Source organism: Piliocolobus tephrosceles, chromosome 11 (assembly GCF_002776525.5).
Source record: "Piliocolobus tephrosceles isolate RC106 chromosome 11, ASM277652v3, whole genome shotgun sequence".
NCBI classification, from domain to species: domain Eukaryota; kingdom Metazoa; phylum Chordata; class Mammalia; order Primates; family Cercopithecidae; genus Piliocolobus; species Piliocolobus tephrosceles.
In genome coordinates this window covers 24,049,107-24,064,374 of record NC_045444.1, presented here as the reverse complement: position 1 = coordinate 24,064,374, position 15,268 = coordinate 24,049,107, and the positions used below count along the sequence as shown (strand labels likewise).

The window sequence follows — 15,268 nt, the reverse complement described above, 5'->3', positions numbered from 1 at the left end:
CGTAGAGACGGGGTTTTTGAACTCCCAGGCTCAAGCGATCTGCCTGCCTCAGCCTCCCAAAGTGCTGGGATTGTAGGCATGAGCCACCTCACCCGGCTGGGAAATGTCTTTTCAAAATAAGAGGAATTTACATTATCCTAGCAATTGCATGCCACATTACTTCCAAATGATTATAAACATCTCATCAGTAATGATGGTCTGCGTAAGAATTAAATACAAACTGCCAAATCAACCACATGACCTGTATTACGTTTCCCAAGCTTGGTGTAGTCAATGATTTCACTGATTTACTGTTCTTGATTTTACCATCTTTGCCATTCTGGATAGCTTTGATATACTGACTTGCCCAGAGTGTACATTTTAAAAATATTTAACCTTTTTTCTTATTAATAATGTAATACATTGTTTTATGAAAAGCTTGGAAAATGCAGTACATTGGAACAAATGACCCCAGTACATCATCTGAAGACAAATATTATCATTATATTCTTGTCTTATATTTTCCTCAAGTATATTTTTATTAAGTATCGGTACATGATAGTATGGCTTATTTTTTCTACTTTATGTAGTATTCATTTTTTTTTTCTCCTATCTTCCAGTAAAATTTTGTGGGATATTTTCTTCCTTGTAGAGTCTGTGAGTCTCAAGAAAATTCCTAGACTTCTTCCATTTTATTTTCTGCCACTGTGTTGAGATTTTATTTCCCATCGATGGTTTCTGTCAGTACATATATCTTGTGGATTATCTCTAGATTTTCCTAGCCATTTTACCAAGCTGGCATGAAATTCTAAATTTGAGTCTCCTAGGAAGACAACTGTATAAAATTTCCAAATATAGGCCTGCTTTCTCCTATACTTGGAGCATCCATTTCCTCACTCAGATTCTACTTCCTTCCTCAAAGATTCCTTTCATTTCTTCTTTGAAAAATCTTTTACATTTTAACTTCCTATTTGGCCACTCAGCAGAACGTGACACTGTTAGACATTTCTTTTCCTGAAACATTCTCCTCTCCAACTTCCTGGAGGGAAACTTTCCTGATTTAATCTTATTATGCATCCTCTTTAGCATAATGATAAAATTTTATGTTTCTGCCCTAAGCTGCCTTCTTTTCAGCCCACATAAGCAGATTATCATTTGTGTATTGATGATTACTTCCTTTATAACTGAGATCACTTTTATGATTCACATATCCAACCCGAATGCACCATAGGAACCCTAAGTTCAACAGCCTCCAAATGATTTTTTTTTTCCCAAAAATATTCCCATTCTTGTGATTACTCAGTGAACAGAACTACACTCCACCCAGTTAGCCAAATGCAAAACCTGGAACCTGGAAGCCACTCAACTCCTCTTTCTCCCTTCTACCATAAGAAATTTATTTTCAGGTTGTTTCAATGTTTCCTCTCAACTCTCCCCCTAATGGAAAAAGCCCCCTCCAAACTATGTAAAGATTGACAGATTGTTGATCAGCATCAAATACCCCCATTTGAAATACTTCTGTCCTCCCAGGTTAAGTCAGGTTCCTTTAATAAGGTCTGTAATAAACTGTAACCCCGCCGTACTGGTTTGTTAGTCCTTTCTTCCCTTTACACAGTAGGATATAGTCATGTTCATTTTCATTTCTATAAATGTTCTATATGAACCTTAGCCTCTAAGACTTCAAATAATGGGCTGGATGACACCCTCACTAAATTGCTTAGTTTCCACTGAATCTCAGTTTAGACATCACTTTCTCAGAAAAGTCATCTGGGACTCCCACCCTCACCCCAGTCTAGGGGCTCTTGTATTCCTATCACAATTATCCCCTACTATTATATGACTGCTCTTTCTTCAAGAAAATAAACTTTATGAACACACAGACCATTTCTACTTTATCACTGTAAACAGCTCTACACAGTGCCAGGCACCCCATTTAATTAACCGCTAACATAAATTAAACTGAATTGTCTTTTTCTTCATCTCTCTATTCTTGTCCTTATAATCTGGAACATTTCTAAACCTTGTCTTCTACTGATTCAAATGTCTGCTTTATCATTTCTGGTGTTGATCAAATTTAATGCATCTAACCTTAGTACCTTTTTTCAATTGCATGTCATTCTCATTTTTCATCTTTGCCTGTTACAATGACTATCACAATTATTTTACGACTTTATAAAAACAGTCTAAAAACCTCTGCTTATGGCAATGTATCTATTTTAGAGCAGAATAGCAGAGTTCTCGGTGCACTTTTTTTTTTTTTTTTTTTTTTTTTGCTGTAATTATTATTTACCAATCCCACCTTTTTTTCTCTTTGCTTGTTATCAATTAAGGCTTGGTTTGAATCTGAGCAAATGGGTAGGATACCATAGAAATTGTTCAGGTGTTATGTCACAGGCTGGCAAAAGACTACACCTGCACCCTTTACAAAAGGAACAAGGGGGTGGGGGAAGAGCCAGGGAGAGGTGGAAAGGAAGCACAAGAGGACAACAGGAATGACAAACCTTTTGCTTGCCACTGTACACTGCAGAGGCATGCAGACCTCTCTGGTATTCCCCAACACCCCCCCCAAAAGCAAAAACATATTATGTGAAAGATTTCTACCAATGTGTCTTCTATTTAAAAACAGTGATCAAAGCAAATGCCACTCTTCATCTTTTCTTAGGAACAAATGATTCTGAGGTGGTAGACCGAGATATCACATCCCAATGTTCTCAAACTATTAAGGGGACTGGCTGCGGCAGAGTAGGAAGCAAAAGGTTACACAAAGTTCATTAGTAACATTTATAATATTATTAACCACTTATCCTACTTTACTATGCTTGCATATATGATGTTCTAAATGTTTCAACCTGCTTTTATTCTATTAGAGAAAATTCAGTGCACGTATGTGTGTCTGAGGTACATGGAAGGTTTTTCACTGTGCCTTTCTACTATCACATTGGCCATAATTTTAAAGCACGAATTGTGTTACTGTTATTAAACTGATTCAGGAATATCCTGTCCCAATTTGCTTTTTGATAGCATCACATGATTAAACTGTCTGGGATAACTGAAATTAATACGGGATAGGAATGACAGGGAAAAGGTGATCTCTAAGTGTTACATTAATCGTACGTAGCATTAGAATAAGTCATCAAGTATTGATGGTTCATACATAATAAATGCATATTAATATTTCACAGTGAAGAATGTCTTCAATTGGTTCCAAAAAATAAGAGCTTACCTATATAGAAAAGACAATTACTATGCATATCAAATACATATCAAATACATGGCTCTTTCACAAAGCATCATACCAATCTAAAAAAGAGTATGCATTTTTCAAATAAACACAAGATAAGCCAATTAATTCTGAATAAGTAGTAACAACTTTATTTTAACTCATGTTGAAATGCAAAAAATATTTTCAGCAACAAGATACAAGTATTATGTATCTTATCATTAACAACAGTTAATTAAAAACGAGCCTGAAAAGTTCAATATAAGTTTTTATACACTTGAATCTTGAAAATCAATTTCCCCAAGAACTAATCTTTAAATAATTTTTGCGGAATTTCATTTTCAAAAATGAGACTCATGTAAGTTACATCTTCATTTTTTAAAACTGAATGCAAAATTTACTGGGTTACAGTATACAATGATAAACTCTGACAACAGAAAGATTTAAATATAATAATTTTTTTTCAAACATAAAGTTCACATACTGCAAACAGAAGACACTGTGTGATTTCATTCCTAGTAAGGAGTTAGTCTTGCATATGGTAGGCACTCAATATTTGTTCAACTGGACCTAAAATTTACATCATTCCATGAACACTTAAATAAAGTAGAGCTCATTAACTTGTATAAAAAAGGTTTGTAAAATATACTTATGTGTGCGGAAAGTGCTGTCTTTATAATCTGAGAACACTAAAACAAACCCACTCACCCACCCACCTTCTTTTGTAAGAATACACTGAATATTTTTATTTTATCCATCAAAGAGCATGCATGTCCAAGTCAGAATAATTCACCTCTTCAAGTATGCTTGGCTCTAAGCCAAGTATATTTAAGTATGTTGAGTTGGATTTTCACAATCCCTGTTCTATTTTAGTAACACTGGATCATATCTATGACCCACATTTTATAAGGAATTCTGATTAAGATTTTAAACTTATGCACAAAATTTAAACGGGTAAATTATTAATTCTAATTTTGGTCATCTAAGCTCTTATTTAGATCCAGTTTTAAAAAAACCAATAATGTTCATGACAACTTTTTGAGATCTTTGTTAATATTTTAAAACAATTTTATTATAACTCATGTCCTAAAAAGGCACTGTTTTCACATTTCATCATGCAGTAAATTGATCACATTTTTGAAAATTATCATTTGCTCTGTTAATCAATTGTCCTCCAAAGTAAAGCACATTTAAATGAAATATTTCTGCTAACCTGAACTTTCAACATTTAACTGATTTCTATTTCCAGAAATTCACTCTTTTTAACATACCACACACAAGCCCCAAGCAAATAAAGGTATTTACACACACACAGACACACGCATACACACATACACACACACACGATCACATATTTCATGCAAGGTTCTCCAATTACCATTTCAAGACAATGACACATGACTATTCAAGGAGGTAACATTGGCAAGCCATATTATGGCACCTTCATTATTTGTGCTCCAAATATCAACACACATTAAAATTAAAAAATGAAAAGGCACAAATATAGTATTTCTAAGTGTTGGTCTAAACAACAGTTACTCAATGATTATTTTTATAGTATGTAACATTTTAAACCATTCACTGCTTTCTCAGAAAAAGCCCTGTTTAAGGTGACAAAGGGAAACAGGAACAGGCTAATAGTTCAAAAAGCTGGACAGAGTATCTATGTCTACTTTGAAAGTAATGTATGTAGTTTGAAATGGGGGGGGCTATTAGAGCACTCATGTCAGAATACATTAAGTGTTTTTATCATTGCCTCAAGAACCCACAATACCAAAAATATACATAATAAATAAAAAAATAAATCAACTACCATATGATTCTGTTAGTATAATGGTAGGCATTATATTATCTGAAAAGTGGACATTTCTACAAACATGGATATTCTTACAGCACAGTGTTTGACATTTTTGGTACAAAATGTGCTACCAAACTAAAAAAAAAAAATCTTTATAATAAAATCCTTAAGATTTGCAAAAAACTCTTGAGTAAGTAGAAGAAGCTGAAATGTTCATGATATGGTATTTTTACTGAAGTCACTGTGGTTAGAAATATAGATTCAAGCGAATTAATTCACAATGTGCCGGTGTGGTATGCATTGGATATAAATGGATACATCAGTACTTTTCTGATATATGACAACATAATTCTATAGCCTGAGGGAATTTTTGTTTTCTTGTAAGAGCCTCGCAAAATCTTAAATTGGAAATGTATACATATGTATGTGTGTACATGGATTTTTAAAATTGTAATATAGCAAACTTAAGAGGCTCAATCTTATGACGGATTTAAGGAAGTGAATTTCTACCTCCCATAATACCCTTACACAGGATGAAGGGTGAAGTCCATCACCAGGTAAGAATCTTTCTTCTATCCCAAGAGATTCTTTCAATTTCAAATTTAAGTTACCATGACAAAGAAAGAAACTTACATAGAAAGTAATGAAGACAGGTGAAAATACGATCTTTTTAAACTCCAGGTTGTTGTGGATAACAAAAGGTTATTTGAGTTTTTTCAATGTAAATATGAATCCAGATGAATCTGGATACATTAAAATTGCTTCAGTTAACACCTAACAAAGAGATAGCAAAAATAAGGTCTATTTGAAAACACCTCACGCTTCATTTTTTCTTTTGTCCTGAATTCAAACATTAAAGAAACAAATTATACAGATTTTTATCTGAAGAATAGTTATGCTTGCAAACATAGGTATATGCATTTTTTTCCAGTGACACACTTTTTCCCTTGTGGTCAAACATAAATCTTGCCCTTAAGAAGCACATTGTCACCACCACAGTAAGTCAGATATGGTGCCCCGACACTGACTACTTCTGCTTCTCCAGGACAATGCACCAGAATAAACCTCCCTTAAGAACACAACTATCAAACACTGAACGTGTATATGCATTTAAAGCTAAAATTCATTTATAATAAAGAACTGGCCCATGAAAAGCAGTTTATAAATAGTTTATCCTGTTCACATTATGCAGAATTTCAGTATCATCCACAATGTTAGTACAGTAACTGAAACACAATGAAGAAAAACGGGGAGTCGGGGGAGGTTCCTAGTGTGACCTGACATAGCCTAAGGGTTTTCTCCTTTTGTATGCATCTCCCACAGGCAAGTATCAGTTCACTATGTGAAGGAGAGTTGACTATCCAGGATTCATTTATTGTTCGGATGTCTTTTCCAAAGTGTGAGAAAATAGGAGTCAATTCAATAATGAATATCTGTAATCCAAACCAATTTAACTACAATCAAGGATACCTTTCTTATCTATTATCACAAACATCCCAGTTGTCTCCATCTAAAAATTTCTTTCAAAAGTTAAGACACAATTAATTATACCTTATTAATTCCCTCAAAAGCAAAAAAATATATGTACCATTCAGCATACAAAAGTTACACAGTAAAAGTGCATATATATCTTTCTTAATTGGCCCACTCATTAAATTTACATTTGGTCATCCTTACTTTTAACATGTACAGAATTCTTCATATAAATGTAGGTCAGTATAAATTAAAAAAAAAATTACTTCCACACAATACATGCTTTCTTCATGAAATCTTAACCTCAATCAGTTCTTACATCATTGTAAACTTAGAATAAACCCACAGTTTGTTGGACAGTTAACACACAAGACAAACATCACAAATGTCACTAAAAATCTGGGCCAACTCATTGCATATTTGCCCCCTGAAATGAAAAATAAATTAGAACTGAAGCAGTGTATTGCCATAACTTACCTTGAAGGTAAGAGGGTTCTCCCATATTTATAGAACTTAGACTGGAGACATTACTGGTAATCTCCAATACAAGTGCTTTTAAAGAGAACTTAGTTTTAAACTTTGAGATAGCATAGGACAAACCCTATAAAATTCATTTTTCTTTTTGCAAAATAATGGAAGATCCTTTTGAAACTTAATATCTTCAGTTATCAATATTACTGCATTATGGAGCTAGTGCAATCCTGCATAGCCTTGGTCAAAATGACAAGGCACAATAAAAAAAAAAAATTAAAGTATTATATGAACAAGAGAAGTCATTGAAGATAATTTAAGGCCTTGAAGTGAATTAATCAGTCTAATTTAAAGCTGAAGAATAAACCATAAATTATCCACCTGAAATGCAAGCAATATGCTTTTTCAGCTTCTGTTCTGTGGACAAAATAACAGAAACAACTCTTGCTTATGGTTTGTGTATTAGAATCCTTCTGGACCTGGAGGAGTAAAAGTCAGTTCCATTTTTCAACTGTTCATGGAAGATTTCAGGACTGTTTTAGCCGTTTTCGTGGAATGCCAAACTGTGGACACTGTGCAGACGCTAGTGCTCGAAAGGCTTCTGCTACTAAATGAGGGTGAGACTGAATCATGGACTTCCACCCCGATGTTTCCATTATGTCGGTTGCTTGGCTGAAAATCAGAATTAAAAAGATGTTTACTAAAGAATACTTTTCAAAATGTACTGTTGCACTGTCAATTTTTTAAAAACTTGCAAATTTCAAAATATTTGGACACTTTTTACCTAGGTATTCGAATCATTTGCTTTTATTAAAATACCATCTTTATCTTACTGGTATTTTCTGTGGCAACTGAAACTATTAAATTTTTCTGGAAGTTCTACTCCCTTAAAGTATGCGACATGGGTCTTCACAGTTCAACTCTCATTGTTACCATTTCTGTACCAGCTCTTTCAAGAGCCCCTTTCTCTTCTTTTATATGCCTCTTATAAGGCAGATTCTCACTTGAGTTACAAATATTGAACTCTACTCTTCTCCCTTAACATGCATTATTCATTCTACCTCATCCACTATTCACAATTTTAACTATGAAATTCAATGATGTTAACTACTGATTTGCTAAATCCTAGGGCTCCACACAAAGTTCATTCCCAACCACTTGGTTTTCTCACTTGGATGTGCCTCAAGACCCATAAATTCAGGATTGTCAGATGAGAGCTCATCATCCCTCTCCCCAACCCCAAATTCTTCCTCCTACCTTTCCAGTCAGCTAAAGCTTCCACCATCATCCAGTGATGCAAGCTAGAAATCTGGGAGTCACCATAGACTCTCCTCTCCAATCATCAAAACCTTATTTTAAGGTCTGAAAGACTTCAGAGATGTCCTGAATCCCAGTTTAAGGCCCACATCATCTCACGTTTGGATTATGACAACAGACTCCTAAGTGGTCTTCTAGTCTCTCAAACCGAGCTTCCATAACGTTACCTTGGTAACACAAATATGACTATAGGAGGCCCTCTTCATTGTTCCCCACTGCCCATATCCAAGTTCTTTAGAAAGAGAAATACAGCATCATATTATGTTTGGTTTCTTACTCTACCCACACGTCCAACCCCCTCTTCCATGATCTGGCATTTTGTACTCTGGTATTGAACTACTTTTGTACCCTATGTACACTATGCTCTCACCAAACAATAACAGTAAATAAATGCTCCAGCAACAAATCTAGTTACCCTTCCTTGCCTCATTTCTCTCCTTTATGCCATCTACCATCCAAGTAATATCTAAATATTAGATTCTCCCTTCAAAATATTTCTTACTTTCTTTTCTCTCTAGCCCCACTGTCACCAATCAAGTCTAATTTCCACCGCTCATCTCTTGCCTGAACTACTCCAATAACTTTCCAACTAGCCTACCTGTATTCAACCTTGTTTCTCAACTATCGCCACTGTAACCTCCCCACAATTCGTTCTCCACCCTGCATGCAGAGATTGTTAAAAACGCAAAGCTAATCATGTCCCACTCTGGGTGAAAACCCTTTACTGGTCACCTACTACTCTGAATATCTAAAAATTCTAATGTTATTTTACATGGCCTTTCAGGAACTGACCTCTGCCTACTTTCTCCTGCTTCTTATTACCTACCTCCCCTCTGCAACACACACACACACACACACACACACACACATATACACACACGTACACAGAGTATACTGCTCTTTCTCATTGTTAAAACTTTGCACATCTCATGCCCTTTTTCTGGGGTGTACTTTTCTTCCTCTCTTCCCTCTTGTTTACCATGGTAACCTCTACAATATTTCTGGTATTTAGTTTCATAACAATTTTTTGAAAAGGCTTTCTCTGATTCCTAGGTTAGGTTAAGTCTCTGCTATATGCTCCTATGGGTATGCTACATATTCCCTATCATCACACTTTATTGCAATTACCTGTTTAAGTAATCTGCTGCTAGACCATAAACTCCATGAAGGCAGGGAAAATTTATGTTATGCTCACCACTGTATTCTCTATACTGTGCACCATAACTTGGGAATTTACTGGATAATAAAAGATAAGTATCTGTCAAATGAATGATCAACTACTACTTTACGCTTCTATACTTTGGTTCATGCTGTCCCTTCTGTCTGCAATGCTTGCTACTTCCTTCTTAGTTCTGCTAACTCCTATTTGTGTTTTAACACTCAGCAATCTCCAGGAAGCCATTTCTAAATTTCCAGGGTTAGTCAAGTGCTTGTACATATTCTTCTATTGTATTACTTACCATATGATAATGAAATGATATATTTATATATCTATCTATATTAGATAACTTTCTCAAGACCAAGAATTTCTCTTGAAATTATTTTTATATGCATTGTACTTGAAACATAGAAGATGCTAATGTTTGCTGAACTAAATAGTAGCTGATACCAACAAAACAATTTTTTAAGTTGGCAAACATCAAATTATTAGGTTGGTGCAAAAGTAATTGTGGTTGTTGCCATTAAAAGTAATGCCAAAATCTGCAATTACTTGTGCATCAGCCTAATACCAGTGTGTCATTGTGTTCAAAATTTCAATTAGTTGTTTAGAATCACATAGATACCTATTATACCTTTTTCATTTATTAATAAATATCTATTTATGAATATGAATACAGCTTCTCCAAGGGGGTACAAAACAAGCTATTTTTTTGACTCTGAAAAAGTTATAAAACGTAAAGTATTTCCTTAAGAGTAAAATTAGAGCTTGAAAATGGCTAAGTACAAAGGAGCCTACACTGACATTTGATGCTAATATATTTTAAACGCAAAACAATTTTTCTCTAGGATCAAATAGCATGATGATATCATACTAGCATACACTGATCAACATATTATACAAGACAATCAATAATTTTAAAGTTGTTATTACTTTTTACTTTCAGAAAACAGAATCTACAAACTAATAGGATGAACTCAGTTAAACAACTTCACATATACCAAAACAGATTAAAGCAATGGAAAATAATTAAGTCAATAAACTAATTCATTTCATTCTTTAAAATATTTGGCTGGGTGCGGTGGCTCACGCCTGTAATCCCAGCACTTTGGGAGGCCAAGACGGGCAGATCATGAGGTCAGGAGATCGAGACCATCCTGGCTAACATGGTGAAACTCTGCCTCTATTAAAAATACAAAAAATTAGCTGGGCGTGGTGGTGGGCTCCTGTAGTCCCAGCTACTCGGGAGGCTGAGGCAGGAGAATGGCGTGAATCCAGGAGGCAGAGCTTGCAGTGAGCCAACATCGTGCCTCTGCACTCTGGCCTGGGCGACAGTGCGAGACTCTGTCTCAAAAAAAAAAAAAAAAAAAAAAAAAAAATTTTCCCAGTTTCTTATATCAACTTTTGATAATTTGAGGAAGTGAAATTTAAGGGTTTATAGGCAAAACTAATCAAAATCAGACACAAACACTTCAACCTATTGACTCCCCATTTTGATTTCAAATAATTACAAAGAATATTAAAGTAATGAAAACTAAGAGAAGGGAAAAAAGTAACAGTATGTTCATGTTCACAAGATCCAGTCTTAGAAGATATAGCAACTATCCAGCCCCTTATAGGTTCACTAGGGAAAAGGGAATATCAAATTGCTACCATTTTTGGAATATTAGGAAGCTAGTCTAATATAGCGTATTACTCAAGGTACCTCACTAACCTAAGAAGCAGTGAGTCAGCCTTCAAAAAGGCTTTCTCAGCAAATCTGGAGGGTAACATTCCTCATAAGAGTAAATGAATTATTTCCCACACTTTTTGGAATGTTTTTTGAAGGGGCATGGACTGGATCTCTAGCAATACCTGGACTCTGCTATATACCACATGGCATTATCCACTTAAGATATTGCAGCATCTATCTGAGGTTGCATTAGAAGCTGACCTACAAGGGAGCATAGCCTCAGGAATCCACTAAGTAGTCTTTGTTTGTTTGTTTTGAATAACTGGCAGTTTGCTTCATATAACATCTGGATTCATACTTATTGTAGATGAACAAAAGGCTATGCAAACACTAATTTCACTTATGCAGAGCAACTTCAAGTCAGAAACTGATGTCATCTTACTTGCTGTTCCAGTTTTTCCCATCTTTACACCCAAGTTGTCGAAGTACACTGCACCTGCATTGAAGATTTAAACATACTTAAAAAAAATTCCGGTGAAAAAATATTGAAGGTGTCATGCCCACTGAAATACAAGCATAGCTTACCTATTAATAAAGTCTATGGCTTGTGCTTTCAACTGTTCTGCACTGTGCAAATCTGCAAGGACAAGGGTATCCGCAACATTCTCTACTGAGAGGTTACTACACAAAGCTTCTTCGCACATGACCTTCAGTCGTTCCAGTGCATACTATCCAAAATGAAAACGTAACCATTAAACATTTACTCCAACTAAGTTCCTGAATACATGACACATTTGTAACTTGGAAAATAAGGTAAAGTAGATTATTCTTCACAATTATTTTAAAATTCTTTAAGTTACTGTTTTAACCTAATATGAAGAAAATATAAATGAATGCACTTAGAAAAAAGACTAATTTTCTTTAGGAAACTGCAATTTGCATAAGTGTATTTTTTAAAGTAGGATTTATTCTAAAAAGCTACCTTATTACTCAGTATTCTTAATAAATATACTTCTCTACTACTTCAAACACTAATGTGTACCACCAAGTATACTGCATGTTGCCACCACTCAGTAATGAAGAATGAATTCACTATAATGTCAAATAAATCATATTTACAACCACTAAACACTCTTGCAGTTATTAGTGTATGTTATGTAACATGTTCAGCAGCTTTACTACGGTATAACTGACACACAATAAAGTACATATAAAGTTCACACTCTGGTAAGTTTATACAGCCATGAAACCATCATTAACTCTGTAGTAAATATACCAATCGTCCCCCAAAGTTTCCCCCTACCTCTTTGTAATCTTTCCCTCTCGCCCCACCCTAGGTAATACCTCTGATATGATTTCTATCACTATAGATTACTTTGCATTTTCTGGAGTTTTCTACAAATGAAATAATATATTACATATTTGTTTTTGTCTGACTCCATTCAGTATAATTATTTTGAGAATCATGAATGTTATTGCCTATCAATAGCTCAATCCTTTTTATTCCATCATACATAGATATACAACAATACGTTTTACACATTCAACTGCTGATGAATATTTGGGTTGTTACCAGTTTTTGGCTGTTACAAATGAAGCTGTTAGTCATATACAAGTGCCTGTATGGGCATATGCTTTCTTTCCTCTTAGGTAAAAACCTAAAATTGGACTCACTAGATCACAGTGTAAGTTTATGTTTAACTTTCTGAGAAACTGTCAAACACTTTTCCAAAGTGGTTGTACCATTTTACATTTCCATCAGCAGCATATCAGAGCCCTACTTTTTCCATGTGTTTAACATATGAGAATCCTATTCTTCCACATCCTTGACAACACTTAGTATGGTCTTTGTACTTTTAGCCATTATAATGATATGTAGGAATATCTCATGATGGTCTGAATTTACATTTCCCTAACGACCTAATGATGTTGAGTATCATTTATTTTTGAGACAGGGTCTTGCTCTATTGCCCAGGCTGAAGTGCAGTGGCACAATTAGGGCTCATTACAGCCTCGACCTCCTGGGCTAAAGGAATTCTCCCATCTCAGCCTTCTGAGTAGCTGAGATTACAGGCACATGCCACCACACCAGGCTAATTAAAAAAAATAATAATAATTGTAGAGATAGGGACTTACTATGTTGCATAGCCTGGTTTCAAACCCCTGGGCTCAAGTGATCCTCCAGCCTAGGCCTCCTAAAGTGTTGGGATTACAGGTGTGAGCCACCATGCTTGACTAGAATATCTTTTAAAGTATTTCAGACATTATTTCAGAAAATGTCTGCTCAAATGTTTTGTCTACTTTTAGAAATAACATTGTTTTCTTATAACTGAGTTTTGAGAATTCTTTATATAGCCTGAATACAAAAGTCAAATATATTCTGAATAAAAGTTGTTCATTAGATATCTGCTGTGCAAAATATTTCCTCCCAGTTTGTAGCTAATCTTTTTATTTTGTCTTCTGAAGAAAAGCAGTTGAAATTTTATTGAAGTCTATTTTATCATTTTTTTCTTTTACAAATTTTTTGGTGCCACAGCTAAGAAATCTCTGCCTAACCTAACATCACAAGGACTTTCTCCTATGTTTTCTTTTAGAAGTTTTAGATTTTTAGGTTTATGATCCATTTTGCATTACTTTCTTTTTGTCCAGGCTGGAGTGCAGTGGCATGATCTTGGCTCACTGAAACCTCTGTCTCCTGGGTTCAAGTAATTCTCCTGCCTCAGCCTCCCAAGAAACTGGGATTACAGGCACACACCACTACGCCCAGCTAATTTTTGTATTTTTAGTAGAGACAAGGTTTCATTCACCATTTCGGCCAGGCCGATCTTGAACTCCTGACCTCTAGTGATCCGTTCACTTTGGCCTTCCAAAATGTTGGGATTACAGGCTTGAGCTACTGCGCCCGGCCCACACTGTCTTAATTTCTAAGGCTTTATAGTAAGTCATGATATCAAGTAGTGTTAGTCCTCTACTTTATTCTTTTTTTCCCCAAAGTTATTACACATAAAATCTTAAATCAGTTTGTCAACTTCTGGAAAAGAAAAAAGAAAAAAGACTGCTAGAATCTTGAGAGGAATATGGTGACTACTATCAATTTTAAAGACAACTGACATTTTAATAATATTGAGACTTTCAGTCTATGGACAAGATTTATGTACTTATTTAAGTCTTCCTGAGTTTCTTTTAGCATATTTTGTAATTCTTTTTTTCTTTTCAATTTTTATTTTAAAATCAGGGAGATACATGTGCAGATCTGTTACAAAGGTATATTGTGTAATGCCACGGACATAAAGATGGGAACAACAGACACTGAGGACTCCTTGAGGGGGTAGAGAGGGAGCGGGGCAAGGAATGAAAACTTACCTATTATTGGGTACTATGATCATTACCTGGGTGATGGGGTCAATCACACCCTAAACCTCAGCATCACACAGTATACCTTTGTAATTTTCAATGTACAGGTTTTAAACCTCTTTTTTCAAATGTGTATCTATGTATTTAGTACTGACAATGCTGCTATTGTAAATGGTGTTTTTAAGTTTTTATTGAGACAGTCACAGATTCATGTGCAGTTGTCAGAAAAAACAGATTCCATATACACTTGGTCCAGTTTCCCCAATAGTAACATTTTTCAAATGATGTGTATATATACACACATACCATCCATCGACACATACACATGCATAAGTACATATATACATACGTACATGCATATGTGAACTTGTACACTGAATGTGCTTTTATGATTGAGAACCATTGGCTTATACATTTTTCTGATGTTTTCTGCAGTTTCTCTGCCTTCAAAAAAATCACCATTACAAAAAAAATTACAAAATCGTTAATATTGTTTTTGCTCTTTCTATGCTGTCATAATGAAAAACCATCTCTACATGGAAAGAATCAAGTTACATAATATCCAATATTTTTTCCTTTTTTAAAAAAAGGTCATGCACTACATCTCAAGACTAAAAATATCTGAAAATTACATATGCCACTGTGTGTGTTCTTTTAAATGGAAGTCCATATACACTTAAAACGACTGAGTTTACAGGTTACTCTCCCATGAAAAAAAAACTTCTTTCTGGTTCAAGATGCTTTTCACATCGTGACTTAAAAAAAAAAAATTCATTTCCAGATTACCCCACTATATGGTATTTCATAAAGCTCTCAAGAGCCATC

At 34.8% G+C, this 15,268-nt stretch overlaps 1 protein-coding gene across 8 annotated transcripts in view; it reads right to left on the bottom strand.

The window, feature by feature from the left end:
* Nucleotides 1-2,101: 2,101 nt before the first annotated feature.
* SPOPL (speckle type BTB/POZ protein like) overlaps nucleotides 2,102-15,268 on the bottom strand; it is a 66,472-nt gene continuing 53,305 nt past the window's right edge. For 7 of the 8 annotated variants that reach the window (XM_026453883.2, XM_026453880.2, XM_026453882.2 and 4 more), the window contains 3 exons: nucleotides 11,675-11,817; nucleotides 11,532-11,585; nucleotides 7,090-7,613 (listed from right to left, as the gene is read on the bottom strand). In XM_026453883.2, coding sequence (XP_026309668.1) covers nucleotides 7,469-7,613; nucleotides 11,532-11,585; nucleotides 11,675-11,817 — 342 coding nt within the window. In that variant the 3' untranslated portion in view covers nucleotides 7,090-7,468. Of the gene's footprint in view, nucleotides 7,614-11,531; nucleotides 11,586-11,674; nucleotides 11,818-15,268 lie in introns of all 8 variants that reach the window. The other variant, XM_026453878.2, reaches the window with a different exon arrangement.